The following is a 26,131-nucleotide window of genomic DNA, read 5'->3' on the forward strand; positions in this document are numbered from 1 at the left end:
AAAAAGGCCGGCAGCGGCACCTCGTCGCGGGCGCACTGCGCCGGCAGCATCGTCGTCACGTCCCAGTCGTCGACCGAGACGACGAGCCCATGGCGCTCGTACGGCGCGCAGAACGCCACGAGGTCCTTCCACACGCGGCGAAACGGCAGCGCAGCATCGACCTGTGCCTGCGTCACGCCAGTCAGCGAGAGGCAGAGCGGGTCCAGCGGCGCCGTATACGTGGCCGGCCGGACGTACGCGTGAAACTCGGCGATTGCCGTCTGCTGCACGACCGAGACGACGATGGCGCGGACCTCGATGATCTCCTTCTCGTACCATGGCACGTCGAGGCCGCAGGCCGCCTCGAGGTCGAGCACGACCAGCCACGCGTTCGGCTCGAGCTTGGGGTTGGTGCCCATCATGTATCGGGTGCAAAAGGGCGTGGCGTGGGATTGGCTGTTGGAATATAGACGTGGCGTTGATTGGTGGAATGGACACGTAGCCAGCGAATCAGAGACGGGACAACGACCCAGCGCATGACGATCTTCCTACACCGAGAACCTACTCACTCATCCTCGCGAGACAGCTCGAGCTTTGACTGTCTGGACAATGTAGATATATATGCGCTGGGCTATGCGAACTAGCCCACGACGACGTCCATATAGAGGGCCTTGATAGGCGTCATGCGAGGTTGTGGCAAAACCTCTAATACCACATCGGCACATGTACGCTTTAAAGCGATAACCTGTGGGAGATGATATACTTAAGAAACCTCTACTACTTTATACCCGAAAGATCGCAAAAGATCGCAGCATGGCGACGACCTGCAGCAGTAGCAGCATGATCGCGCGGCTCGAGGCGCAGGCGCGAGACCCGGTCGAGGCCATCCGCATGCGGCTCAAGGACGCGAGCGAGCTCGTCAACACGCAGCAGCTCGCAGAGATCAAGTACGACTACCTCCAGAAGGACGAGAGCACGAAAGGGCAGCTCGCGGGGTTCGTCCAAGCGCAGATCGACGAGATCGAGCGCGCGTCGCTGCTGCTCGACTGCGACGAGCCGCTCGAGGTCGTGACGTCGTCGCTCAAGGAGATGGGCGCCAGCTGCCAGCGCATGCGCAAGGAGCTCGGCGACGAAGGCGTCGCGTCCGAGGTCAGCATCGCGCGGCGCAACCTCAAGGAGCTCCAGAGCCAGCTCCAGCTCTACGAAGAGCTGCCACGCAAGCTCGACGAGCTCCAGTACACGGTGCAGACGAACCTCGGCGAGCTCCTACCGGTGTTTTCCAAGTGGTATGCATGCGACGAGTGGCGCCAAAAGATGCTTCACCAGGTTCGTCCATGGCGACCACGACGACTGCGATCTTTAACTTACAGCCTGTAGCTGCATGCGTCCCAGCACGACAACCAAGACGACATGTTCTCTAGGTACCGAATGCGGTTGAGCTCCGTCCTCATGCGCTTGTAGCAAGCACGTGCCCAAGGCGCTGGCGGCGATCCAATCGCGCATCGATGGCGTCGAAAAAATATCCTTTCCACCAACATGTACTGCATACGAGGAGGTAGATGTCCCAGGGATTTCTTGACAGTTGTTGGTGTACTTGGGTCAAACGATCTTGAATGGCGCGTGGACCATCGTCATCAACTGCATTGAAATGGTCCAATTCGACAAGAAGCGACTCGTGGATGCGTTTCAGCTGTTGGACGTGCTCGAAAAGTGCGTTGTTTCGACTTGTAGAAGACATTATTGTCATTTTCATGTAGACGCCGACGCAAGCGCGTCGACGCTGGCAAAGTCTACTTGACGAATACACTTTCGGCCGTCCCCGAAGAAGCCATGCCGTCGTTCTATGCCCTCTGTCGCGACCAGCTCGAGACGTCGCTCAAGACCCGCGTGTTTGACATGTTTGCTGCGATCGCCAAGGACGACAAGCCCTTCAACGAGGTGCTGTCTGTCCGTACCGTCGAGTCCCCTCAATGTGTACGCTAGGCGTTCAACGGGATGCTCCAAGCGGCCTCGAGCCTCGTGCTCGATTTGGAGAGCGTCGACCGCGACGTCGCCGGTTGCTTTCCGCCGCAGCTTGATGCTGTTCAGGTGTTTGCTGACGGCTACAACGCCGCGCTGGAAGAGCACGTACGAGCGCTCTGTACAAGGCAATAGCGATTCGACTGGAGTCTAGTTGACCAAGATTTGCTCGAAAACCGATCTCGGCGTCGGCCAAAAGCTCCAGCTCATTCAATGGGTCGACTACTTCAACACGGAAGTACGTCATCGCGACTCGTTTTGTCTGGCGAACGCGGTCGCGAATCGTGCTAGGTCGGCAAGTACAAGCAAGCGACGCCGTCGCAGATCCTCGACAACACGGCGAGTCTCATGATGAAGTTGTACCTCGAAGGCATCCATGTACACGCATAGCATGTACGAAATGCGACACGACCTTGGCGTAGGACCAAGTGTCAACGTGGGTCACCAACATTTACAACCGCGACGAGGAGACGATCGTGGGTCCTGCCGGCGAACTGCACTCGACGCGGCCCAACGACATTATAAACATTCTCAGCTCCCAAGTCTCGATCGCTCAAGAGTGGCTCGGCGGGCACCTCTTGGCCAAAGTTGTCGGGGTGCGTCACGGTCCATTGTGTGTTTTTGTTTTGTTATTTACGTTTTGAATCTTGTATTTGAACTTGTATTGTGGTCTTTTTGTCTTTTTTTGTGAAAACTAAAGACGTTTTATGCTGTAGACGTGTCTGTCGGCGCTCATGCGGCAGCTCTCGGCGCGCAAGGACCATTTCGCAGCGCATCTCGCAACCACGGACATTGAAGCGCTCTGCTCGTTCATCAACGATACGGATGTCCTCCAGGTACAAACTTGTCTCGTTGAATCATTCAAGTGTGTCGTATATTCTACGGCAATGTAGTCCAAGTGCTTGGAATTGGTCGATGGCATCGCGTTTCCAGGAGCCGCCGACCACGAGGAAGAAAAGCAAAAGCTCCAATTAGGTCTCGGTGACCTCTTGGACGCCACGTCGGCCGGTACAAATGACGATTTTAACCTGGTAACGACCTTCATAAATGGGAATGTAGATATTGTTCAGCTGGCGGTCGGTGTGTGCAGCTTGGTCGTCTCCAAGATCTTTGCCGACCTCGAAGCCGTGCGTCATCGTTCGTGTGTGACGCGCCTTATCCATGAATAGGAAACCACCGCGCACTGGCTCGGGAAAAAGTGGGACGACGACGAGCCCGTGGTGGCCAACTTGCTGGCGACCATTGAAGATTATGGCACGGACATTCGTCAGTGGATTAGCAGTTCGTTCTTCAATGCCCGCGTTCTGCGTCTGGCGTTGGACCGGTCTCTCTACAATCTCATTCTTCTCGATTCACTATCTCATCGGGATCACCGACTAGGTGTGTGGACGAATATTCCAAGCGCTTCATTGCGCGCACGGCGCCGTTCAACTGCGATGTCGCGGCGGGTCGTGTGCACACCGATACCACGGTACTCTCATCGTTTGGTATCGTGACGTTGGATAGACTCACCAATGCGTTGGGTGCAGAATCTGCGAACGTTTTTTCAAAATACGAGAGCGAGATGCGTCGAAGCGGCCTCCGATCGAACGACGACTGGGCCAAATGTCTCGAGAGCATGACCCTGCTCTACGACATTTTGACAAAAAAAGCGACCCTCGACGATTTGCAAGCGCAGCTCAAAGAGTTGGAGCTCCAAGGTAGTAGACTCTTCCGGGAACATGGTGCCATCTCGGAGGTGCTAGGGATCTTGGACGAAACCAGTGCAAAGCGGGTCGAGCGCATGAAGCAGCTCATCGCTTGCGTCAAGCGCACGGTCGTGCCTGCCCATGTACGCCCTCTTTCGTCACACAAGGTATAAAGGGTGTGGATTAGGAAGCCAAGAAAAAAGCCGGCAAAAAGGCAGAGAAGCCCAAAAAGACTTTTTTCAAAAAAGACAAGGGTGTCGCGGCGCCCGTGGCAGCCCCCGCAGACGACGCCGCGGACGCTGCAAGCGACTTTCAGGTCAAAACCGCCAGCCTCGAATCGTTCTTGGGTCAATAGCCGCGTACTTATGCACGGAATGCATCTGCATCTGGATGGCTTGACACGGTATAATGTCGATCGATAAATGTGGAAAGTATTGTCTCGTCCGGCCCGCGCTACAGCGTGCCAGATGGAGCCAACATCGGGGGTAGGGTTGGTAACCGGATACGACCCTATTCTGGGCAGGCGTTGCAGGAACGATGCCCCGCGTGACCAACTACGTCGACGACATCGCGGGCGCCAAGCCATGCTTGAAGCCGTACATGTATACGCACAAGCCACCCACGGCCGACGTGAGCGGCTCGCACAGCCGCCAATTGCATCCATCGCAGTGGAACAAGGGCGCGAACCCGCAGTTCCAGCAGCTCCCGATCGAGGGTTCAAGTCCGTCGCACACTGGCTTTACTACCAACCGCGTTGTGAACCCGCTCAACCCCAAGTACGAACGACCGAGCATTCGAACCTGCGTGCTAGATTCCGCTTGGGTAGGTATCCACTGCCGTACTGTGAGCCTGCACCGATCGTGCCACCGCGGTTCCTGCGCGACTCGTACCAAGTCGATGATATCGAAGGCACGCGCATGCGACCGCTGCATGCGCGTCCGCCCCGCGATACAATGAACGTCGTACGTTTGAAAGAAAAAAGATGGGCGGTCGCGTGACGCTGCATATGTTGGAGGTAGAGCGATGTCCCTGGCGCGACGGCGCATTGGCACGAACTGCGCAAGAAAGAACGGGACATTCTCGACTGCAGCGACATCACCCACGCAGGCTTCAAGACAAAGCGCGTGACGTACGTCAATCTGCCTTTGTTTTTTGTGCAACTTAAGAGCACTAGGGACAACCTCCGGCCCGAGTACGTCGTCAACGGGTTTCCGATCACGGACGACCCGCTCTCGTACACCAAGAAACCGTACGAGCTCAAGAACCACCCGTTTTACCCGCTGCAGACAAAGGACATCAAGGTACGCGATATGTATGGGGACAGGTACCGGACGTGGTGTAGGGTGCCAACCCCGAAGACAGTCAAAAAGGCATTGTCGGGGGGATTCCCACCGCTTTACGGCGGACATTTGTCGCAACCAACAACGTTACCGACATCTTTGGGGCCCAGGCCAACACGGTGCATCACAGCATCGTGTCCAACCGACGGGTGAGAAGTAGCGACGGCTGTTGCTAATACTGATATATATGGTCATAAATAGGTGGACCCCAACTTTCCCGACTATGTCGATTTGGACGGCGACAAGCTTGAGACGGGGCTTCCGATCCCAAAAATGTTCAATTTCCCGACATTGCACCCCGGGTCGTTGAGCGCAAGCGGAACAACGTATCGACGATCAAACTCGGCATGAAGCCACCCCGGGGCTCCACCGCGGGACCCAAGCTGCCGCACGCCCATGTACGCTCCGAAGAGAAGCGAATCGCAGCGCTTAACGCAGACATTCAAAGCGTTCGAAGCTTGAAATAGTCGACCGAGCACGACATCAATACACTACGTTTTTGCTTGCGATTGGTGAGCTGGCAAGTGGCACTCTAGCTAACGCGGACTGTGCAGCGAAACCCTATCCTTTCTCAAGCCACCAATGCATCTCTGGTCAGGAGGTCTAATGGACGACGGCGATCGAGGACTGATCCAGGAGCAAGAGTAGTTTCATCATTTCAGTGTTCAATGCTTCTACATACCTCTTGAACAGCCTTTTCGAGCGCTTCTTTTCTCCTCGAGATGCAGGCCATTCAAAGGGCTGGTTGTCGAGAAAGAGAAATATGTAAAGTGCCAACGAACAATCGGTGGTGCCCAAGGGGACTTTGATTGAAGAACTATACGGCGTCAAGCGCGTGGCACGTTCGCGAGCTCAAAAAAGATGTGTTGTATGCGTTCTCGACGTCAACAAAATCAGATAGCAACACACGGACGTGACAGCAAGGCCTTATATATCAGGCGGGACTCACCAACGGGACTTGACCCAAAGTCAATCAATACAAGTGTTTTTGCTTTTCAATGGACCTTTGTTCGGGAGCACGGCCTTCGCAACGACCCATACGGTCGGCACGAAATTTGAGTTCTTGAGCCATGCTGTCGATCGATAGATGAGCGCCCCCTGAGCTACTAACTATTACCAGGGGACTTTAGTAAGCTCTGTCCCCGGACGGGATGTCGATAAATTGCAACGTCGACGCTGACGAACAAATGCTTTGCAGCGCTTGGGTGTCTGGTCAGGTCGCGCTGGTGTTTAATTTCGCAAAGTGTCAGTATCATATGATCCACCCATATTGACGTGGGGTGAAACATCTGGCGCCCCGGATCAGATCCGTGGGCCATGATGACGTCTACGACGGCAACGTCCAATACAAACGCTTTCTTATTGACCCTTGATGACGGGCATGTGCTTGGTGGTGTTGCAAGCAATCGGACGCTATCAAGTGCATTTTCACGCATGGTATCATCGAGGCGATGAGGCGGTGCGTTCTCTCTACTACAGTAATTAACTATGTACATGGGTCTCTAAAATCAAGTTGTTTGGCGTCAACGTACGCACCCTTATGGCACGCCACCATCGCGCAACGATTCTGTCACGCCTGAGAAAAGTCTGATCGCGACGCGTGGGACGAGCTCATCATATCATTCGATCGCCACCACTTTGCCATTTGCTGCTTGCGATGGAGACGACGGCCAAGTCGAACGATGGCATTTGGCTCTACGACGACACGCTGTACGCCGAGACGCTCACGGCGTACCCGAGCCGCGGCCACGACAGCTACGAGTTTTACCCGCACAAGATCTCCGAGACCGACGACCCCAACGGCGCCTTGCGGCCCGGCGGCGCGCTCGACCTCACGAGTGCCGAAGCCATTGGGCTCCTCGGACAGTACGTGGCCGTCGGTGTCATCTACGGCTTTTTGCCAGCACTCGCATACCCTGTCTACACGCAGTACCTCAATTTCTCGGGGTACCAAGTCGCGTCCTACTCGACGCTTGTGAGCATTTCGTGGTCGCTCAAGATCTTCTTTGGTGTGCTCACGGACTGCTTCCCGCTGTTTGGCCTCAAGCGCAAGCCGTACATGATCATCGGGTGGCTCCTCTGCATCGCCGCGCTCTGCGGGCTCGCGTTCCGGCCGTTCCCAGACCCGTACCTCCCGCGCGCCCTCGCGGCCAACCTCACCGACGACGTCATTCCGCGCGTCCGGGGCGGCGACTTCTCGGACCTCTCAGCGGACCAAGTCGCGATGCTGCACCCGTCGGCCAAGAGCGAGGCGCTCTACTACATCCTCCTCTCGAGCATCGCAGGCTTTGGGTATGTCATGGCCGACGTCGCCGCGGACGCCATGGTCGTCCAGTACGCCCAGCGCGAGCCGATCGCGACGCGTGGAAAGCTCCAATCGGCGATTTACGGCACGCGGTACGCAGCGTCGCTCTTGCCGTCGCTCGTCACGGGGTTTTGTCTCAACGGGCACGAGTTTGGTGGCAGCTTTGACTGGGCGATCAGCCTCAACGTGCTCTACGGCGTCATGCTCCTTCCGTGCGTCGTCGCCATTCTCTGTGTCATTTTTCTCGTTCAAGAAGACCGCGAGTTTCGCCCGATGCTGCGCTACTACGTGAGTACGCTCTGGCGCCTCTTGACGCTGCGGGTGACGTGGCAAATCTGCGCGTTCCGATTTTGTAGCAACTTTTGCTACAATTTTTACGCGACCGCCGCTGTGATCATTCCGATGCAGTGGGCCCGCGTCGAGCCGCTCGTCGCGGCTGGCTTTGACGTGCTCAACACGCTCCTCATGTCGGCGTGCATCTTTGCCGTCGGGCGCTGGGGCGTCAACATGAACTGGCGCCGCGCGATTGCGATTGCGACGATCGCCGAGGTCGTCATCGACGGGTCCGTCATGCTCTGCACGACGTGGGATGTGGTCCGCAACCAGTTTTTCTTCATGGGCGTGACGACCCCCGACACGATTCCCGGCGCGGTCCGCTTTGTGATTTCGGCGTTTTGTGCCGTCGAGATTGCCGATGTTGGCAACGAAGGCGCCGTGCACTCGCTCGTCACGTCGATCGTCAACCTCTCGGACCCGGTCGCGACCATGGTCTACAAGTACGTCGACTCGTTCTTTGACACGGAGGCCGACGACCTCGCGACCGACACGCTGCACGTTCGGTGGCAGGTCACGTACACGCTGCTGATTGCTTACGGCATGCAGTTGGCGTCGCTGGCGTTTCTACCGCTGCTGCCGCCTCAAAAAGCCGCCGTGCAATGGCTCAAGAAGCGCGGCGGGACGCACGCGTCGGCGGCTGTTATCATTGTCATCTGCTACTGCGCGGCGCTGGTGTTTTCCGTGACGACCAACATCATGTCACTGTATAGTGCCACGTCGTGCCTGCGCATTGCTGGCGGCGACGGCCGGCCCGTGCGCGACGCCTTGAACCGAACGATTTGTGGCTAATCGTCGTGATGTTACACGGTTTATTTAAACCAAACAAAACATGGTGTCGTGGTGCGTTTTTGGGAGCGTCGTTGGCGGTGGACCCTAAACCACGACGGTTTCCGGCAGTTGGATCTCAAATCAACAAGAACGTGAAGCGATTGACAAGTCTCGCTCATTTGGTGGGGTATGCCACGTTGGACGCCTTCTTTCATGAGGTATGTAGCGTCGTGATTGTAGCGGTAGTGCTGACAGCGTGGCCACAATGAGGCACGAGCGTATACTCGGTAACGTACAATATTGATGGATATATATGAACGTGTTTCGCGTTATCTTCGTTGTTACAAAGAGTTCGCATACGTAGAGACTAGCAATCTCCTTCTTCTTCATTCGTTCACCGGGCCGTGGCTGCGCAGGCGGCGGCGCGGGGGTGCATCTTGCTCTTCTGTAGTCGCGCGGGGGCGTTTGTGGCCGCGGGTGAGGCACATGATGACAAGCTCCGTGGATTCCTTCCAGGCGTCGCGATCGGCGGCAAAGCTACGCAGTTTGTTGAGGTCCTCGAGAGACGCCAGCGACTGAGGCAGCGTCAACGACTGGAGAGATATTGATGGATATTACTCTTTAATAAAGGAATGGCGTACGAGTATAGGTCTTGGGCTATTCTAATCTTCGTTGGGTGTGGGAAGGAGGCAGCGTCGATGGGCTGCATCAACGACCTCGTCTCGTCGTGCGATGTTTGTAGTATGTGCCTGGACGACTTGATCGGTAACCTCCTCGAAGGCACGATCACCGACGCTTCTTTGCGGGCGCCGTCGTCGGCGTCACTGGCTGGTCGGACGACTGCGTGGCGGCGTTCATTTGGCGCACGTGCTTGGCACTGTACTTGCCGTTGAGCTCAAAGTTGCGGCGCGCCTTGTCGCTCTTCTTGCCTCGGCGCGTGTTGGGCTCGTCGCTCATGGTGGTGGGGCTGAGGTGTTGCGGGACAAATCCGAAATGAAGTTGAGTTGGACTTGCGACTCAAACAAGGCAGTGCTGGTCGTGGCGTCCCAAATGAAGGTCATCGGGGATGCAAAACAATCCTCGCATTTGATTGGTCGAAATGTCGCTCCATCGGCTGAAATCCTACAACGCGTCGTCTGATTGGCTCAAAAGCGACTCTGCACATGATGAATTCCACAGCCGAGATTCGGCGGCGGCATTCCGTTGCTTTGAGTTTCATTTCGGATTTACCCCGCAACACCTCAGCCCCACCACCATGAGCGACGAGCCCAACACGCGCCGAGGCAAGAAGAGCGACAAGGCGCGCCGCAACTTTGAGCTCAACGGCAAGTACAGTGCCAAGCACGTGCGCCAAATGAACGCCGCCACGCAGTCGTCCGACCAGCCAGTGACGCCGACGACGGCGCCCGCAAAGAAGCGTCGGTGATCGTGCCTTCGAGGAGGTTACCGATCAAGTCGTCCAGGCACATACTACAAACATCGCACGACGAGACGAGGTCGTTGATGCAGCCCATCGACGCTACCTCCTTCCCACACCCAACGAAGATTAGAATAGCCCAAGACGTCTATTTCTTTTTGAAAGAGCTATAATCAAATCACGTTCTCTTATCCATGTTGGACACCATTTTCTTGCCATTGTGGCTACGCTTTCGGCACGACGACTACATTCCTGGCGCTACGTTGTGGAAGACGTTGGCGAAGTACAGTAGACCAATGGGCGGACTTGGATCGTCGATATGACGTGCTTCGATCTACATGTTGAAACCGTTGCGGTCTAGGGTTTATCGTTCTCAAATATAGCGTCGTATACTGGCCGTTCGCTAAACATGACACGTTGCAGTATCGTTGGGGAGACAGGCACAGCTCCATCGAAAGGCCAATGGACTGCCTTTTGTCAATCAATGCTCCGTGTGGTTTGGCTAGCGTTTAGCAGCAACGGCCCTTGCTATGTGAGTGCCCTGCGAATAGATTGTTTCCCTCCAACATGAACGTTCGATCCCTCCAACATGAACGTTAGATAAACCCAGTCGCATTTACGTGCTCTACAATCCTTTCTCGTTGGAGTTATCGTATCAACCTCTTCGAGATACCACCAACATCACATTCAATGGTTCAATTCAATTTTCATATTCAATCACAAGAGTGTAGTACAAGGATTTTTTCCGAGCTTACGCCATGGTGTACGCCGGCAGCGTGTCCTTGGCGCCAAACGAGCACTGACCAGCGTCGTACGCCTTCGCCTGCGTCGCCATTTGCGCGAGCGAGCAGCAGCCACAGAAGAACGAGTAGAGACAGTCTTCGGCCTGCGTGCCCGGGATCTGCAGCAGCGTGCGCACCTTGGTGCGGATCTGGAAGAGGTACACGAACGCAACGACGTACAAGGCGAGCTGCACGATCGAGAAGATCGTCGAGACGCTCGCCAAGACGGAGCAGAGCATCATGCAGACCCAGAGGCCGCCGTACGCCATGAGCACTTTCGAGTACGAGTACAAGCCGAGGCGGTGCGTCGTCTGCGCGAGCGACACGCACGGGCAGCAGGTCGCCATGAGGCAGTTGGGCACGACGGCGTCAAAGCAGCTGAAGATGCCGGCTTCCCACTTGCCGAGCGTGAGACCCGCGGCGTCGTCGTTGTAGCTGCCGACTTGCGGCGCTGAGTCGTGCTGGGGCGTCGATTGCATGTCGGAAGCTGCTCGGGTCGAGGCGAAAGGTAAAGTGAGTGAGACGATATGTCGGTGGTAACGAACCTGCGTCGACGTGCTGCCACGTGTGTGCGCCTCGAAGTGCACCAATCTCTGCAGCGCATGGGCGTAGAAGCATGTGTGGCGCCACCTGCTGACCTGGTGCCATAGAAATTCAGCTCACGTACGAGCACATGTAGGAAGGCTCTCCCGTGCTGCGCTGACGACACGTTCGACAGATGCAGACGACGTCATGTGCCTGGTCGCATGGTCGAAATGGGGTACCGAAGGCTGCTGGAGGGCTGGAGGGTGGTCCAGCCACTACTCTGTACTGTACTGTGCCGTGGCGCGTGGCATGCATGATCGAAGGACAATGTACACTGTAATACAACGTGCAGATGAACAGAATACAGCACCACGGAACCTACACTGCGCTTGTACGATTACAACACCGGCTGCAATGCCATGACTCACACCGCACGCAACGAGGGGTCGACGCGTCACGACGACGCGCTGGCTTGGACGCGCCAGCCATTGCAGCACTCACGAAGCTGCCCAAGACGCCTGCAGTCGGTTGTATCTATGGGCCAGATCTGGACACCCTCTGCATGCTGCCTTCACGTACTGGTAGGCGCAAGATCTGATAGCCAATCACCTTCCCGACCTGTCGTTGCCGCCAGTCGAAAACCGCTTCCATAAACGACCTTCACTCAGTCGTCGGATCACCATCATTTGCGGTATCCAATCAACGCCAGAGCTCACACGTCGCGAGCTCATGGCTTGTAAGAGCAACGTACGAGCATCACCAGCGCTGCTAGGTATCTCGCGTAGGCGCTACGCCATGCCCATCGACCTCGTGAACCAGCTGCACGCTTCGATCCAATACCGCACACGCCCACCAAGTGCGCTTTACCGCTGCAGCATGTCACCAACCGATTATAAACGCAGTGGTATGCGCCAATGACGTCGTCTGCATCTGTCGAACGTGTCGTCAGCGCAGCACGGGAGAGCCTTCCTACATGTGCTCGTATGTGAGCTGAATTTCTATGGCACCAGGTCAGCAGGTGGCGCCACACATGCTTCTACGCCCATGTGCTGCAGAGATTGGTGCACTTCGAGGCGCACACACGTGGCAGCACGTCGACGCAGGTTCGTTACCACCGACATATCGTCTCACTCACTTTACCTTTCGCCTCGACCCGAGCAGCTTCCGACATGCAATCGACGCCCCAGCACGACTCAGCGCCGCAAGTCGGCAGCTACAACGACGACGCCGCGGGTCTCACGCTCGGCAAGTGGGAAGCCGGCATCTTCAGCTGCTTTGACGCCGTCGTGCCCAACTGCTTCATGCCGACCTGCTGCCCGTGCGTGTCGCTCGCGCAGACGACGCACCGCCTCGGCTTGTACTCGTACTCGAAAGTGCTCATGGCGTACGGCGGCCTCTGGGTCTGCATGATGCTCTGCTCCGTCTTGGCGAGCGTCTCGACGATCTTCTCGATCGTGCAGCTCGCCTTGTACGTCGTTGCGTTCGTGTACCTCTTCCAGATCCGCACCAAGGTGCGCACGCTGCTGCAGATCCCGGGCACGCAGGCCGAAGACTGTCTCTACTCGTTCTTCTGTGGCTGCTGCTCGCTCGCGCAAATGGCGACGCAGGCGAAGGCGTACGACGCTGGTCAGTGCTCGTTTGGCGCCAAGGACACGCTGCCGGCGTACACCATGGCGTAAGCTCGGAAAAAATCCTTGTACTACACTCTTGTGATTGAATATGAAAATTGAATTGAACCATTGAATGTGATGTTGGTGGTATCTCGAATAGGATGATGGGATAACATCCAAAACGAAAGGATTCTCGAAATGTTGGAAAGGCAATGTGGAGTGGCGGACAGCGGTGATGCACCGGGGTTTGCTTCCATGCTCAACGAGACGTAGCTGCGCCATCTTGGAATTACTAGAACTGTCACTAGTATGCACGACGTCTGCCGCCCGGGCCATTGTGTCGTAAAGTGGGGGTCCATCAACCACATGATGGAGTTCTACATGCGCCGTAGCTATAACCCGTCATTAGCTAGAACCCATAGGTCGCTTGGAATATGGCGTGCGAGCTCCATACGTGTCATTGGACAAGATACCTCCTGCGACGCGCGCGCGGAAGTATGTTGAGTACATGCACCTAAACCAACAAGCGCGCAGATGCCAAGACGACGCTTTAATCCATCACTGATTCTCAACACAATTCGGTGTAGATTCCTCTGTCCAGTGTAAAATGTCATCGATCGCAGTGCCAGCTCCGTCGTTGGGCTCATCATGTCAGGTCAAACATGTCTTCTTCCACAGCGTGCTGCGTCGGTGCGCTTGCGGCCGCCGCCGCCGTCGTCGTCGTCGTCGGTGCTGACGGCGTTGTTGTGGCCGGCGCAGTCGTCGCCGGCGTCGCAATCTGCAGCGACGCGATCGCAGCCGCCGTGTCAACAACGGGGCTGCTCGAAAACTCGAGTTCGTCAAACGAAAAGGCCGGTGCGGTGCTGCTCCCAACCGACGCAGTTGTCGGCAACGAAGCTTGCGTCCGCTGCGTCGACGGCGGAAACGACGTGCTCTTGGCCGCAGAGGTCGGCGCCGAAGACGGCGGCTTGGCCCCGCCGTAGAGGCTCAGCGTGCGCACAAGGCGGCCAATGCACGTGTCGAGATACTGCCACTGGGGCTTCTTGAGCACGACTTGGAGCTGCGCGTCATCGCTGCGCTTGAGCGCGCCGATGAGGTCTTCGCTGAGCGCGCACTCGTCCGAACTCAAGAAGCCGTCGTCTTGGAGGTGCGTCATGTACGCCTGGTCGGCCGCAATCACATCTTGCATCGCGCACTTGAGCACGATGATGCTCGCAAAGCTCTTGTACATGTTTTCTTTCTATAATAAACGTAACATAAGGAAGGAAGGCGGCTTGACGGGATCGATACCTGGCCCATGGCGCGGAAGAGGGCAACTTGCCGCTCGTAGTTGACAACCGCGTCGGCGTAGTCCTTGTGCTTGACGAGAAAAGCCGCCGTCTTGCGGAAGACGTCGACGGCAAAATGAGGCTTGTCCTGCGTCTCCATGAGGTCGCACGCCTCCAAATACCTACCCACGCATCGTATGAGCGATCGCAGTGCGAGTGAGATGGCTACATGTGCTTGACGTCGGACACACCGACGGCTTCGAGCGCGGCCGCGCCCTTCATGAGCATCTCGGCGGCCTTCCCGAGCTCGCCCATCTCGCTGTAGTACGCACTGCCCATCTGGTAGTACTGCATCGCGGGCTGCGGCTGCTTGGGCGCGTACTGCAGGTGGATCTTGGCGGCCGTCTCCATGTGCATGGCAGCGCGGAAGACCGCGCCGTTCTTGTGCTGCACCTCGGCGAGCCGCACGTACGTCTTGGCCGCGCGGTCGAGCGCTTGGCCGGCGCGGAAGGCCTCGGCCGCCTTCTCCAGGTACGGCGACGCCGACATGTAGTCGGGCGACCACCGGAACATGGTGGTCGTCAGCAGCTTCTCGGCCTTGGCCAGCGCGTCGTCCCCTTCACGGACCTTCTTGCTGCTGCTCATGAGGCGGAAACGGATGTGCTCTCGCTTCCGGACGCTATCCGGATACTCGCGGCAGTCACAGTCGAGTGTAATGCGAGATCCGAGGAGTGACTAGGTCGCGTTCGCAGTTTAGTAAAAGGCTATTTATGAGCCATGAAGGTGTCTGCACGTATAGATCACTATTGTCTTCAAGGCCCTTGACGGCTAGCGCACACTGTTTCTACCAACAGCCACCACACATTGTTGATGGCCATCGTCTGCTGGAGTCGCCCTTGGACCGCGGAAAGACCCTTGGTGGATCGAGCCCAGCAGCCCAGTCCCGCTAACGACGTCCTTGTACGAGCCATGTTGTGGGACTTCTTCGGGAGCATGTTCGGCTCATGAAATCAGCTATCGTCTTCGCCTCGAATGGCTACAATCGGCCACGTCATCGTCCACAGCAGCAGCACCCGGTCAGTGACCGCGAGTGACCGGCGGTCACTCTTTACAACTCATAGAAACCCCGGTACAACGAGGTATAGTATCGCTACAGTACATATATGCACATGCGTCAAGAAGAAAAGACATATCCTGTAGCCATTGCTCGCATCGCAAGAGCATGTCGACGCCCTGTATCCGTCGTACGGGTCATCTTCAAGCCACCTTCGTGCTTGTAAACAACAAGAGAACCTAATACGCACCTGCGACCACGACCCAAACCGCTGGATGCAGCCATCGCCAGAACTCTTGACGTTGTCTCAACGTACTGCCGTGATGAGGCAACGTTAACACGTCGCCGTTTTCGGGGAGTGCACTGGTATGGTGCAACGACCCCCATCTCTCTTTCTTCATATACCACGCATCGCGTAATGATAGGAGCCAAGGGCACGGGTCGGCTGCCAACGAAGGCGAGGTCTCTTGACGACGAGAGACAAGGGATGATCGAGCCTCGCACCAACGGCCCCGCGTCGCCGCAGATAGATGTATCCAGTGATGCGACTACAGTCAAAGCTGGTGTACGCCGGTGCGTGCAACTCATTGCAAGTGCACAGCAACAGTAGCCCTAGTCCCTTGGACGAGGCAAGGGTCTATCGACTGCTTATAGACCCTTGGTCAAGGCTCGTGTCGAAGCTAGTATGTACTTGAACGGCAACCTTAATGGTCGTCGTGTCGCGTGGAGGGATTCGCCATGTGACGCTATAGCACCTTTTACAAGTAGGATGACGACATCAGTAGCTAATATGACCGACTCGTCGTTTCACACTAATCGTATCCGGAATAGCAACTACGCCTATGCTCTTTTGCTAGCAGCTCGATCGTGATAACGTCGTCGTGCTCCCGACATTACGCAATAGAATAGGACAACAAGACCGAGATGTTATCGTATTTAAGTGGACGCGCCGCGCTGCAGAGAGAAATGGCAACAGACGAGACTAGACAGCACAGAGGGCGCGGGGCGTAGGAAGGATCCTCGCTTAGCAAGCGGGCTTGTCGGCAAGGTACGGCTGGATAAAGTCCTTGGCTTCCGAGACGCGGGCGTAGATACCCGGGAGGCCGGCGTTGGCGCAGCCAATGCCCCAGCTCGTGATGCCGACGAGCACGTCGACGCCGTTCTTCTGGACCGTGAGCGGGCCACCCGAGTCACCCTGGCACGTGTCCTCGCCCTTGACGCCACCGGCGCAGATGTTGGTGGCCGTGATCTGCGGGTAGCCCGAGCCGCCGCTCTGGATCGCCGTGTTGCACTCCTTGTTGCCCCAGATCTTAAGGACGACCTCCTTGAGGACATCCGACTGCTGGCCGCCGCTCTTGACCGTGCCCCAGCCGCGGGCCGTCGAGTTGATGCCCGGCGCGTTGACGGCGTCGTTGTCGCCAAAGTAAACCTCGACGGGCGTCACCTTGGAGGGCGACGCGAGGAGCATGATGGCGAAATCGTTGGTCATCTGCTTCGCGTCGTACTTGGGGTGCGGGATGATCTTGGTGATCGCGATGCGCTCACCGTCCTTGGCGCCCGAGAGGAAGTGCGAGCCGATCGAGGCGTTGGCGGCCCAGTTGCCGACAGCGCAGTGCGCGGCCGTGAGGAGGACGGTCGGCGCGATGAGCGACGCACCGCAGCTGGCCTTGCCTTCCGGCGTGCGGCGGAGACCCGTGACGTACAGGTGCTTGCCGACCTCGGCCTCGACACCACCGACGATTTCAATAGCGTCGTTGTGGGCGACGGGGCCGGGCGCGAAGTAGTCGACGCGGCCCTCCTCGGCGAGGACGGCGGTGGCAGCGACGGCAGCGATGATGGCGGTCTTGATCATGGTGGTGGTGGTGGCAGTCAAGATGGAAAGTGAGGTTGCGAAAGCAAGCCGGGGACGACGGCCCGTGGGACGATAGAACCGATCCTCGACTCAGACGGGACCGGCCGTGCGCGCATGATGGATGCGGAAAGACGCGTGCCAGGGATATTCCGTGGTGGTCGTTTTCAAGGCCAAATGTAGGCACCTGACTACAGTGCAATCTCAGATCTTTCAACTCAGATTCTTGTATTTGTCTGAGCACGGCAGTGGCCTGTCTGACAATGGGACAACACACAGCGTTGCGGTCAAAGTTGGGCTCGGCGCCATCCGATCCTACAAATCTGGTACTCTATTCTGGAGGGCACTACATACTGTATACACGAGAAAAGTACTGTCGTCAAGGTCGTCGTCGTCGGCCACAACTCAGAGTCCTCTACTCAGATTGCAGCGACAGGCGACCGCTGTGTCGACAAAAAATGTAAAGTCATCGCCTCCCAATAGCGGACTTTGAATGCGCCTCATTTCTTACACGTCACGCGGTATCAAGAGAAGGCCGACACAATCGTCCTTCGTCGACGACGCTTTGCTCGACAAGAATTATAGTACCAGTCAAGTGTGTCCACAGTGCGTCCTGCTGTCGCGATATCTGATATCGCGACTCAGACCCAAGCTTGTCCGATCCCATACAAACGCCAAGATAACCGCCAGGTGGTAGGGGTAGGGTGCGACCCGCGACAGAGCTGACCAATCAGACGCGCGGATTCGCGTAAGGAAAGCAGCTCGTCCACGACCTCTAGCGCTGCGGATCACTCAGCAGAGGAAGAGGAACCCATCATCGACAGATGATACAAGTATCCTTTCTCTTTTAGCGTCCGTTCATACAAAGAGTCTTGCATTTAAAGGCGGCTGCGCAGATCGTTGTGGTCGCCTCGTCGTGAACCCTTCCAGCCAGCCCATCGAGACCAGAGCACTCGTTCCTCGATCGAGTGGAGGCATGTGGCTGCATACAGAGGGCTCGGACGTTCTTGGTTTGGAGCACTTGGTGGAGAGTTTGCCGCGATGGGAGCGCGATGGATCGCAAGGCAAGCCGATACATTGCTAGACTGCAGGCCAACACATGATGATTGAGCGTAGTGTTATTGATCCGCACATTCCATAAGCGCTAGAGATCGGTCGACTTGGATTCCTGCGTGACGTTGGGGCTGTGTCAGCGACTAGTTGGTCGGCGCAACGACGGTGGGAAGAAGGGCAGCGACGGGCTCGTCCATAACAGGCGTCTCCTCCACAACGCGGATATCGACCGCCTGCAAGGCGACGGCCTTGGGGTCGGCCTCGACCTTGCCGCCAAGAAGCTCCGTCTGCACGCGCTGCAGCCACGTCTGCGCTTTTGTGTAGCACGCGTTGAGCTCGGTCGCGGCGAGAAAGCACTTGCTCGCTTCTTCGAGTCTAGTCGAATGCATAGTTAGTCGAAGCAGCGGACGACAGTTTACCGCTGTGTGCTGTAGTAGCAAAGACCCATGTTGTGGTACGTCACGTGGTGCTTGCCCATTTCATCGAGCGACGCGGTGTAGTACGTGAGTGCATCATAGTACTCACGCATGCCATAAAAGACGCGGCCAATCTCAAACGCAATGTCCTAAATTTCAATCTCAATCAGTTGATGTGGAGAGCACGCTTCGTACCTTGTCCTTGTCGAGCTGGTAGTAGTGTTTCCATGTCTGCGACAAACAATGCCGCACGTCGACTTTGACCTTGGGCGGCGCCGTTGGCGATTGATCCAAGAGGACGTCACGAAACTTGTAGAGCAAGTCGGCGTCGTAAAAGCTGAGCTTGAGGAGCGCAAGCACGCCTTTGAGGCTCGGCGGCTTGGCGTCTTCCTAGACGTAGAACGTCTCGTCATATGCACGACTTCATTAGATTTGATGCACCTTGAGGCACTTCTGCATCATGAAAAAGTCGTTCGGGCCAAAGCTCACGAGCCCGTCGTCAAAGGTGTGGGCCGCATGCGGATACTGCCGGGCGCGGTCCTTGCAGCGCTCGTCGAGGGCGACTCCACCTTGGTTTGTCACTGGCGCATCGGTGGCCGGCAGTACAAACAGAGACACCTTCAAACTCGCCTCCTCTTGCGGGTTGTGGAGGGCAAAGCCGCCGCGACTCGCCACGTAGACGCCGATGGCATGGTAGTTGACCCTACACATGGTGTGACGTCGATCATTACATTATAATCGTGCACACTTGTGCAAAAATGATCAAAAATAAACAAAAATAAACAAAAATAAACAAAAAACACAAAAAATGTACACAATGCACAACGACGACGTACATGACAGAGAACGACCCGTGGACCGCAATGTGCGGGTCTTGGAGACCGCGAAAGTGGTCGGGGTTCGTGTGGCCCTTGTCGCCCGAGAGAATGAGCAGTTGGTTGCGTGTCAGCGCTTTGAGCCGCTCGATGGCCTGGAGCGCGCCAATCGGCACGAGAAACGTGGCCGGCGACGCATTGTAGTAGTCGTGGTACCACTGCAAGACCGCGTTCAAGTGGACTTGGTCACCATAGTAGGCCGACGTAATCGCGTCGTATTGAAAGCGGTTGGCGAGCCGCTTGATAATTTCAGGGTCCAGGATGTCTATGACCACCATGAGAAAGACATGGCCGGTGCCCATATATATGCTTGCAAGTGCGCGCGTACCAGGCTCGTTGGCGTGCGACGACCCGACGCTGATCAAGCCTTGCTTGAGGATGCCGTTCTCCACCTACCATCGCGTCTTCGGTTCATAAGAATGTCATTGTTTGTTTGGGCCGTACGCGGAAAAGCTCGTGGTGCAGCGTGTCAAAGAGGTAGTTGGCGATGACGCACATGGGATTTGCGAGCGTCGCCGCGGCTATCGTCGTCTTGGCCGCGATCAAGTGCAGCGACGTGTCGGCGGTCGCGTCAAAGATGGCGAAGTCGAGGAGGCCAGACGCGACATAAGGCGCAAGCGCGGGGTGCGTCGTCCAGAACTTGAGGTTTGCGTCCGTAAAGTCCGTCATGATGTACCGGATCTGCTTGAGCGGGAACGGGAGAATCGCCTCCATCTCATGGAGCCATTGGACAAAGTAAAAGCTAAACTTGCCGCTGCCCGTGCCAAGCTCGATGAGGTACAGCGGCTGCGTCGGGTCCAAGGCCGACGCAGCGTCGCGCAGGTAGGCGAGAAAGACCTGGACGTAGCTACAGGCGCTATATGAGCCACCATCGCGCGAGAGATGCTACCGTACCGCTTGGCGATGAACGTGTTGGACGTGATAAAGTGCGGCACGATGCCCTGCGCCCACGACTCGACGCCTTGGCGCTCGTAGAAGGAGCTCATGAGCCGCCAGAGGTGGCAAGACGAGAAGGGCGTGAACGGCTCAATCTCGAAGCGCTCGGGCTCGACGACGCGCGGCTCGTCTTCCTTGGTGATGGGCTCGACGGCCGGGTCATCGTTGGCCTGCGCGATCGGGCTCATCGGCGCGTCGTCCATGCCCGGCGATTGCATCGTCGTCGTACTACCGTCCATGCCCACCGTGCTCGCGTCCATCGTCGCGTTGACCTTTGGTGTCGATGCAAAGATTTGCGTGGATTTTCGAAAAACCTCTCAAACTGCATCGAATCCAGATCAGAGGGACTAGACACACGCAACTTTAGCATGTCAGAGCGCGAGCCAGCTTCAACCTTGAACGATCCGAGAGGGGATTCTGTCGGTGGTCAAGGCTCGCCATGTATCGTTCTTAAAAGACGACCTGTCATCTGCGCAGTTGGGACTGGCGGCAACATGTATTGTCTTATGAGTATGAGCACTCCTCTGTCGGGTGGTCCGAGTACAGGAGCCTGCGTACGAGCTATCACTCGGCGAGTGGGGTCCACCACGGGATGGATCTCTCCGTGCGCAGCTCACTCCCAACGACCAAGTGCTGGTGCCAACTCCCACGCATTCAGGCGTAGCACTACGTATGCGAAGCCTTTGAGTTAGCTAATTTGATTTCAACGCGAACACGTTTGATTGAGTATCAGTGTAGTCGTCCGACGGCAAGGTATGCAAGACTACCTGACCACTGCTTGTGCGCTCGTCGGCGCATCATGCAAAGAAGAGGCGCTTGACGGCTCGGACCTTCTTGAGCGCCATCGCCCAGCTCAGCGACGGCGCGATCGACGCCTTGTCGTCACCAATGCAGTAGGCCATGTGCCCCGCAAACATGAGCGCCTTGCACTCTGTCCCGTTGTCGTCGGTCGTCACGTCGACCGTGAGGTACCCCGGCAGAATGTCCTGCATGTCGACGAGCGGAAAGTCGTACATGACTTCAGCCTTGATAAAATCAAACCAATCATCCGGATTGGGCTTGCGTTGCAGCACTTGTCATATTTGTCGCCTTGCCACTTGCCTTCGTCGTTGAAGACACAAAAGACGCTGATCCAGCCGTTGAGATAGCGTGGGCCCGATCCACCGCCTTCGTGGCTGCAGATGCGGTCCAAGAAGGCAACGTCCGCCTGGCTTTTGGCCGCCGCCACGAACTGATCGAGGATCGGCGCCAGCATCGCCGTCCACTGCTGCATGCGCTCGCCGTACGATGCGAGCTTGTCGAGGCGACGACGAATGTCTTGCCAATAGTCCACGGTGCCGAGAAGCGTCACATGTGGAATGCCACAGCAGAGGCCAAACTTGAAGCTGAAATACTTCTTCATCGCGGCCACGAGCACGACGCTGCCGACAATGACGTCGTCATCGGTCGTTGTAGTGTAGAGAAGGACGGAAGCACCCAGTGCTTGAGACCCGGGTCCACGAGGTGCTCGTCCATCTTGTCGACCATTTGCTTGGAGAGCGCGCCAAAGTCGACCGAGTACAACGTTTCAATGGCGTCAACGACGAGCTCTTTCTTGCCTTCGTGCTTGACGAGCGACGACCGAAGCTCCTCGGCGTTGCCATCGACGTACAAACCAAACTGGATCAAAATCGCGAGCCAAATATCGTCCGGTCGGAGCACGAGGTCGTGGTGGTTGTTGTAGGCTTCAATGACATCCCGCGCAACGCCGAAGGAGATCCTTCCGTTCGATCGCCGGACCATGATTGGTCATTTAATAGCCAATCAGGCACCTCAATAAAACCGCGCGATGATTGGATGCCACGTTTTCATATCTGCAATATGGCCAAGAAAGGCGGCAACGTGGGTCCCAAGAAGGGCCCGCCGCAAGGTTCCAAGAAGGGTCCGCCGCAAGGTTCCAAGAAGGGCGGCGCACCGCCCAGCGGCGGCGGCAAGCGGAATGCGCGCCAGGCCATGAAGAAGCGGCCGGCTGTCAAGGCCGCGGCAGCGGCGGCGCCCGTGGTTCTGACCAAGCGCATCGACAACGCGGCGTCGACCATCTTTCACCAAGCCAACCTCTCGAACCCCAACCCCAAGATCGTCGGTAACGTCGCAGACCGCCACGACGTTCTCGTTGTCGGCGACGGAGACCTCTCGTTCTCGCTCGCCCTTGCCACGAACCTGGTACATAGCCTTGCAACAGTGAGCTCATTTTGACGCATGAATACATTAGGGCGGTCAGAGAATTGTGTACGTTGTCCTATAACAAGAGAAGGAACAAGCGCCTTATCTCGAGTCTAGGTATGACAGCCAGGCCGAGCTCTTGAGCAAGTACCCGACGGCTTCGGCCAACATTCGCGGGCTTCAAATCACACATGTACACTCTATTGATGACTAGAAAATCGATATGATGCGCAGGGGCTGATGAGACTACCATTCCATTAGGCCGAGATCCACGTTGGTGTCGACGCGACTGCGCTCGAGAAGCAAGACTGGATCCACACCAAGTCGTTTGACCGGATTCTGTTCAACTTTCCGCACTTGGGCGGTGCGACCGAAGAAGACGTCCAGATGAACCAGGTACGACCTCGTTTCCGTGTGGTCCTGTGATGCTAATTACCGACATAGGACCTCTTGTTTCGCTTCTTTGTCTCGGCCCGCCCTTTCCTCGTACGTCGTATATCCTTACCCGCTCCAACTCAAGACAGACAATATTGTAGAAGACGCCTCGTGGCGAGATCCACGTCGCGTTGCGAAACACGCTCTTTTACAACCGCTGGAACATTCAAGCGCAGGCCGAGCGTGCGGGCTACACGCTGAAACGGTACGCCCTTTTTATATTTTGTGGTTTTCTGGCATTTGGACGATTATCAACTTGATACATGTAGGCTGGACGCGTTTGATATCGGCTTGTATCCTGGGTACGAGGCGCAGCGCACGCACCCGGCGTCGTTCCGTGGCGAGCCGCCGTCGACCAAGGGCGCCTGGACGCACGTCTTTAGCGTTAACGAAGCGTGGGTCCCGCCTGTCGACGTTGACGACGATGTCGTGCCCGAGGTTGTGGCGGCCAAGCCCAAGGTGGCGGCAAAGGTCGTGGTACTGTATTTTGAGATGGAGCTCGAAACTGAACGTGAATGCTGACAATAGAAGAAGGAGAAGGCCCAAGTGTGGAAGTGCGATCCGTGCAAGGCGACGTTCCAGTTGCAGACCAAGTACAACGCACACATCAACTCGAGCAAGCACGCCAAGGTCGTCAAGGCGCTCAAGAAGCAGAAAAAATAAAGAAAATCCCAGGCGACGTCTCGTTTGGACGTGTTTATCGTTGTTACTTGCATCGGATCCATCGACACTCCCCTCCTGCGCACCACCGAGTCCAGGTACTAACTGGAGCCTATACACGTCTTGCTGCTCGACTGCAGCACCGACTAAGCGTCTCACTATTCACGACAAGTCTGCCTCCTTCATGGTGCAACATGAAGACGATAGATATGGGTGACTACATACCCGGGGCAGCAGTGAACACGGTCACATTGCATGGTCGCATTGGAGTATTCTGTGCCGCATCGAGGGCGATCGGTTGGCATGTTGCAAATACCGAGTCGTGGGTGATCCTTATTCGTTACACGAGAAGGCATCGATCGTTTGCGTGGATGCACAACGTCGTCGTGGGGACAGGCAGCGCCAAACAATCTCTGGGATCTCTAAATTGTACGTCTTGAATCCATGAAAAATCTAGCCCTATGAATGCACCATCTGCTGGGAATCTCCGCTGGACCGACGTCGCGTCACGGTCGTGACCATGCACATTTATCCTTTTATCCAAGCCGATACTTTTACCGGCAAAACCTCGTTGCACGCGCCATTGCCGAGCAAAAGCATCCGCTCGAATGCTATTACCAAGGGCGGCCGTCGATATGGGCTTGCTGTGCCCGACGTCCCGTATCCGGATGTATATGCGGAACCGATTTGAGAGGCGATCGTCGACACAACCCAGCGACACGTATCCAAGTCATTTTTTACCGGCGAGAATATGGCCCGCGACATCCATACATCCAAGCACAGATACCACTGTCGTAGAAAGCTGCCATCTTGACGGACACGCTTCATTTTCGAGTTTCATTTTTCAATTCACCGCTCCACCATGAAGACGATGCTCTCGATCACGACAATCGCGCTGCCCCTTGCGGCGGCGACGACGCACTTGCGTCTCGCCAATGGCCCGCACATGTCGGCGGCGATTGATGTCGGGGCGCAGTCGTGGTCCCGCTGCAGCAAGGCCACGCCGTGCGCGGACGGTCTCAGCTGCCAATGGACGCTCGACCTCGAGTCCCAAGTGTGCAAGCAGGTGGTCGGCCTTGTCAACATCGTGTACGCAGGGTACCTCGAGCTCAAGGACATCGACTTGAACCCGGGCAAGGACCTCAAGGACGCCGGCAACAAGTCGTCGCTCTTCGACTGCGTCGAGGCGTGCCAGAAGGACAGCGCGTGTTATGGCACGTCCCAAAACAAGAACGACCACTGGCAGTGCTACCTCAAGCACACGGCGACGAATTATATGAACGCGCCGGGCGTGCAGTCGACGCTATACTACCGAAAGAACAACTTTTGCTTTGGCAACGCCGAGCTCGCCGCCGACACGACCAACGTGCCCGTGCTCGGGTTCGACGGCAGTTTTGACGACTGCTACAAGTGTTATGACAACGGAAGCGAGTACAATGCGTTCACGTGGGGCTTGAGCGCAGACAAGTCGACGGGCCACTGCCGCTGCTTCCACACGGATGCCACAAACAACAACCTTAAGCCTTCGCCGTCGACTACGTACGCGGCCACGTGCGCCAAGGCATACGTCATTTAAACACGCAGCAATGTCACTTGTCTTCCAACATCAATTTACGCAATGGGTCGTGACGGGCACGTGTATTGTTTGAACACGTTAAGAGTATTGGCCCAACTGAGATGGATATTTCAAGATCTATATATCTATCTATTTATCTATCTATCCAAATTGTATCGACGGCGAGCTAAAAGCTGACGTCGCCGCGACTGTGGACAGCTACCCCACATCTCATGACTGGTCGAGATCTCAGAAGCTTCATGCTCGAGCTCCAACACATGGAACGCCAGCGAAATTCAATAGTTCGTAAGAACGGACTAAGGATAAACGATATCCATGAAAGGTGCTTGGCATTGTCAATCTACTTGGTCCCGGCGGACCGTGGACGCCGACGTCCTGCAACAAAGTAGAGCACCAAGAGGGCGCACGCGATGACACCCATCGGCACGAGACTCGTCATGAGCGACGGTGACGCGATCGCTGTCGACGGCACTGCGTGGAGCTTGGCAATCTCTTGTCGAATATGCAACAACGTCGCTTCATTCGCAGCGCGGTCTTCTTCAAGCTTGGCCGCCAGCTTCTCCAGCTCGTTCAGCACCACAGCCTCGGACGTTGCGTGCGACTCTATCGCCTTGACGTTGCTAGCATGGAGCGTCCAGCCCGGCAGCAGCGCCTCGACTTCATCCGGGACTGAGTACGGCACCCATCGACGCTGCGCCGTCGGCCACTCGTCCAGCGACGCGTTCGAGTTGGAAATACCCGAAAAGTTGAGAAACTGCGCAATCGACCGGACGCGGCCCGGCCCAAAGCGGTGCAGCTCGCGCGTGTCGACCTCGCCTTGGAACGGCAGCGTCAGCATCGTACGAAGCCGGTTGTACGCGATCGCTTCTTCGCGCGGCTTGTCCGCCAGCGTTGTCACATTGTCCCAGAACCGCTTCTTCTGCGGGTCGTTGGTCCAATTGTGAAACACGACGTGGCCGTGGCGCGACGGCGAGTACATGTCGTAGCCGTGCGTCCAGAGCTGCATGGACCGGAGGTACTCTTCGCCCCAGAAGATCC

General features: G+C 56.7%; 14 protein-coding genes across 14 annotated transcripts; 7 read left to right on the plus strand and 7 right to left on the minus strand.

Moving 5' to 3' along the window:
• Positions 1 to 20: 20 nt before the first annotated feature.
• On the minus strand, positions 21 to 398 carry SPRG_09340 (hypothetical protein; the record flags this gene model as incomplete). The annotated part of the gene is made up of 1 exon (XM_012348436.1): positions 21 to 398. A coding segment is annotated over one exon (378 nt), but the record flags the coding sequence as incomplete, so codon positions are not given.
• A 421-nt stretch (positions 399 to 819) lies between these two features.
• Positions 820 to 4,129, plus strand: SPRG_09341 (hypothetical protein; the record flags this gene model as incomplete). Its single annotated transcript, XM_012348437.1, has 17 exons — positions 820 to 1,305; positions 1,357 to 1,400; positions 1,441 to 1,498; positions 1,574 to 1,689; positions 1,737 to 1,917; positions 1,963 to 2,106; positions 2,153 to 2,236; positions 2,290 to 2,376; positions 2,421 to 2,594; positions 2,715 to 2,834; positions 2,892 to 3,006; positions 3,058 to 3,125; positions 3,168 to 3,322; positions 3,379 to 3,485; positions 3,528 to 3,698; positions 3,744 to 3,829; positions 3,874 to 4,129. The coding sequence occupies 17 exons, from the start codon at positions 820 to 822 to the stop codon at positions 4,039 to 4,041; spliced, it is 2,364 nt and encodes a 787-aa protein (XP_012203827.1). The 3' UTR covers positions 4,042 to 4,129.
• An 80-nt stretch (positions 4,130 to 4,209) lies between these two features.
• SPRG_09342 (hypothetical protein) lies at positions 4,210 to 5,535 on the plus strand. The gene is made up of 6 exons (XM_012348438.1): positions 4,210 to 4,462; positions 4,513 to 4,648; positions 4,706 to 4,815; positions 4,861 to 4,987; positions 5,029 to 5,175; positions 5,228 to 5,535. The coding sequence occupies exons 1-6, from the start codon at positions 4,224 to 4,226 to the stop codon at positions 5,375 to 5,377; spliced, it is 909 nt and encodes a 302-aa protein (XP_012203828.1). The 5' UTR covers positions 4,210 to 4,223; the 3' UTR covers positions 5,378 to 5,535.
• Positions 5,536 to 6,683: 1,148 nt separating this feature from the next.
• SPRG_09343 (hypothetical protein) lies at positions 6,684 to 8,491 on the plus strand (the record flags this gene model as incomplete). The annotated part of the gene is made up of 1 exon (XM_012348439.1): positions 6,684 to 8,491. The coding sequence occupies one exon, from the start codon at positions 6,684 to 6,686 to the stop codon at positions 8,454 to 8,456; it is 1,773 nt and encodes a 590-aa protein (XP_012203829.1). The 3' UTR covers positions 8,457 to 8,491.
• Positions 8,492 to 8,821: 330 nt separating this feature from the next.
• SPRG_09344 (hypothetical protein) lies at positions 8,822 to 9,392 on the minus strand (the record flags this gene model as incomplete). The annotated part of the gene is made up of 2 exons (XM_012348440.1): positions 8,822 to 8,972; positions 9,226 to 9,392. The coding sequence occupies 2 exons, from the start codon at positions 9,390 to 9,392 to the stop codon at positions 8,822 to 8,824; spliced, it is 318 nt and encodes a 105-aa protein (XP_012203830.1).
• A 298-nt stretch (positions 9,393 to 9,690) lies between these two features.
• Positions 9,691 to 9,985, plus strand: SPRG_09345 (hypothetical protein; the record flags this gene model as incomplete). Its single annotated transcript, XM_012348441.1, has 2 exons — positions 9,691 to 9,853; positions 9,927 to 9,985. The coding sequence occupies 2 exons, from the start codon at positions 9,691 to 9,693 to the stop codon at positions 9,983 to 9,985; spliced, it is 222 nt and encodes a 73-aa protein (XP_012203831.1).
• Positions 9,986 to 10,533: 548 nt separating this feature from the next.
• On the minus strand, positions 10,534 to 11,204 carry SPRG_09346 (hypothetical protein). Its single transcript, XM_012348442.1, has one exon. It carries the CDS (start codon positions 11,111 to 11,113, stop codon positions 10,604 to 10,606), a length of 510 nt encoding a protein of 169 aa, XP_012203832.1. The 5' UTR covers positions 11,114 to 11,204; the 3' UTR covers positions 10,534 to 10,603.
• Positions 11,205 to 12,328: 1,124 nt separating this feature from the next.
• On the plus strand, positions 12,329 to 12,838 carry SPRG_09347 (hypothetical protein; the record flags this gene model as incomplete). The annotated part of the gene is made up of 2 exons (XM_012348443.1): positions 12,329 to 12,643; positions 12,671 to 12,838. The coding sequence occupies 2 exons, from the start codon at positions 12,329 to 12,331 to the stop codon at positions 12,836 to 12,838; spliced, it is 483 nt and encodes a 160-aa protein (XP_012203833.1).
• Positions 12,839 to 13,312: 474 nt separating this feature from the next.
• Positions 13,313 to 14,695, minus strand: SPRG_09348 (hypothetical protein). The gene is made up of 3 exons (XM_012348444.1): positions 14,267 to 14,695; positions 14,060 to 14,219; positions 13,313 to 14,009 (listed from the first exon to the last, which is right to left on the minus strand). Exons 1-3 carry the CDS (start codon positions 14,680 to 14,682, stop codon positions 13,416 to 13,418), a joined length of 1,170 nt encoding a protein of 389 aa, XP_012203834.1. The 5' UTR covers positions 14,683 to 14,695; the 3' UTR covers positions 13,313 to 13,415.
• A 1,313-nt stretch (positions 14,696 to 16,008) lies between these two features.
• Positions 16,009 to 16,965, minus strand: SPRG_09349 (hypothetical protein). The gene has a single exon (XM_012348445.1). The coding sequence runs from the start codon at positions 16,941 to 16,943 to the stop codon at positions 16,116 to 16,118; it is 828 nt and encodes a 275-aa protein (XP_012203835.1). The 5' UTR covers positions 16,944 to 16,965; the 3' UTR covers positions 16,009 to 16,115.
• A 1,061-nt stretch (positions 16,966 to 18,026) lies between these two features.
• Positions 18,027 to 20,528, minus strand: SPRG_09350 (hypothetical protein). The gene is made up of 8 exons (XM_012348446.1): positions 20,179 to 20,528; positions 19,729 to 20,131; positions 19,613 to 19,676; positions 19,246 to 19,549; positions 18,851 to 19,112; positions 18,605 to 18,799; positions 18,413 to 18,558; positions 18,027 to 18,368 (listed from the first exon to the last, which is right to left on the minus strand). The coding sequence occupies exons 1-8, from the start codon at positions 20,478 to 20,480 to the stop codon at positions 18,137 to 18,139; spliced, it is 1,908 nt and encodes a 635-aa protein (XP_012203836.1). The 5' UTR covers positions 20,481 to 20,528; the 3' UTR covers positions 18,027 to 18,136.
• Positions 20,529 to 21,017: 489 nt separating this feature from the next.
• Positions 21,018 to 22,002, minus strand: SPRG_09351 (hypothetical protein; the record flags this gene model as incomplete). The annotated part of the gene is made up of 3 exons (XM_012348447.1): positions 21,018 to 21,238; positions 21,262 to 21,641; positions 21,689 to 22,002. The coding sequence occupies 3 exons, from the start codon at positions 22,000 to 22,002 to the stop codon at positions 21,018 to 21,020; spliced, it is 915 nt and encodes a 304-aa protein (XP_012203837.1).
• A 73-nt stretch (positions 22,003 to 22,075) lies between these two features.
• On the plus strand, positions 22,076 to 23,550 carry SPRG_09352 (hypothetical protein). The gene is made up of 8 exons (XM_012348448.1): positions 22,076 to 22,422; positions 22,472 to 22,488; positions 22,540 to 22,615; positions 22,684 to 22,818; positions 22,867 to 22,908; positions 22,959 to 23,062; positions 23,127 to 23,334; positions 23,386 to 23,550. Exons 1-8 carry the CDS (start codon positions 22,081 to 22,083, stop codon positions 23,518 to 23,520), a joined length of 1,059 nt encoding a protein of 352 aa, XP_012203838.1. The 5' UTR covers positions 22,076 to 22,080; the 3' UTR covers positions 23,521 to 23,550.
• Positions 23,551 to 24,379: 829 nt separating this feature from the next.
• Positions 24,380 to 25,127, plus strand: SPRG_09353 (hypothetical protein; the record flags this gene model as incomplete). Its single annotated transcript, XM_012348449.1, has 1 exon — positions 24,380 to 25,127. One exon carries the CDS (start codon positions 24,380 to 24,382, stop codon positions 25,091 to 25,093), a length of 714 nt encoding a protein of 237 aa, XP_012203839.1. The 3' UTR covers positions 25,094 to 25,127.
• Positions 25,128 to 26,131: the final 1,004 nt, after the last annotated feature.

This window comes from Saprolegnia parasitica (genome assembly GCF_000151545.1).
Source record: "Saprolegnia parasitica CBS 223.65 unplaced genomic scaffold supercont2.44, whole genome shotgun sequence".
Lineage (NCBI taxonomy): Eukaryota > Oomycota > Saprolegniomycetes > Saprolegniales > Saprolegniaceae > Saprolegnia > Saprolegnia parasitica.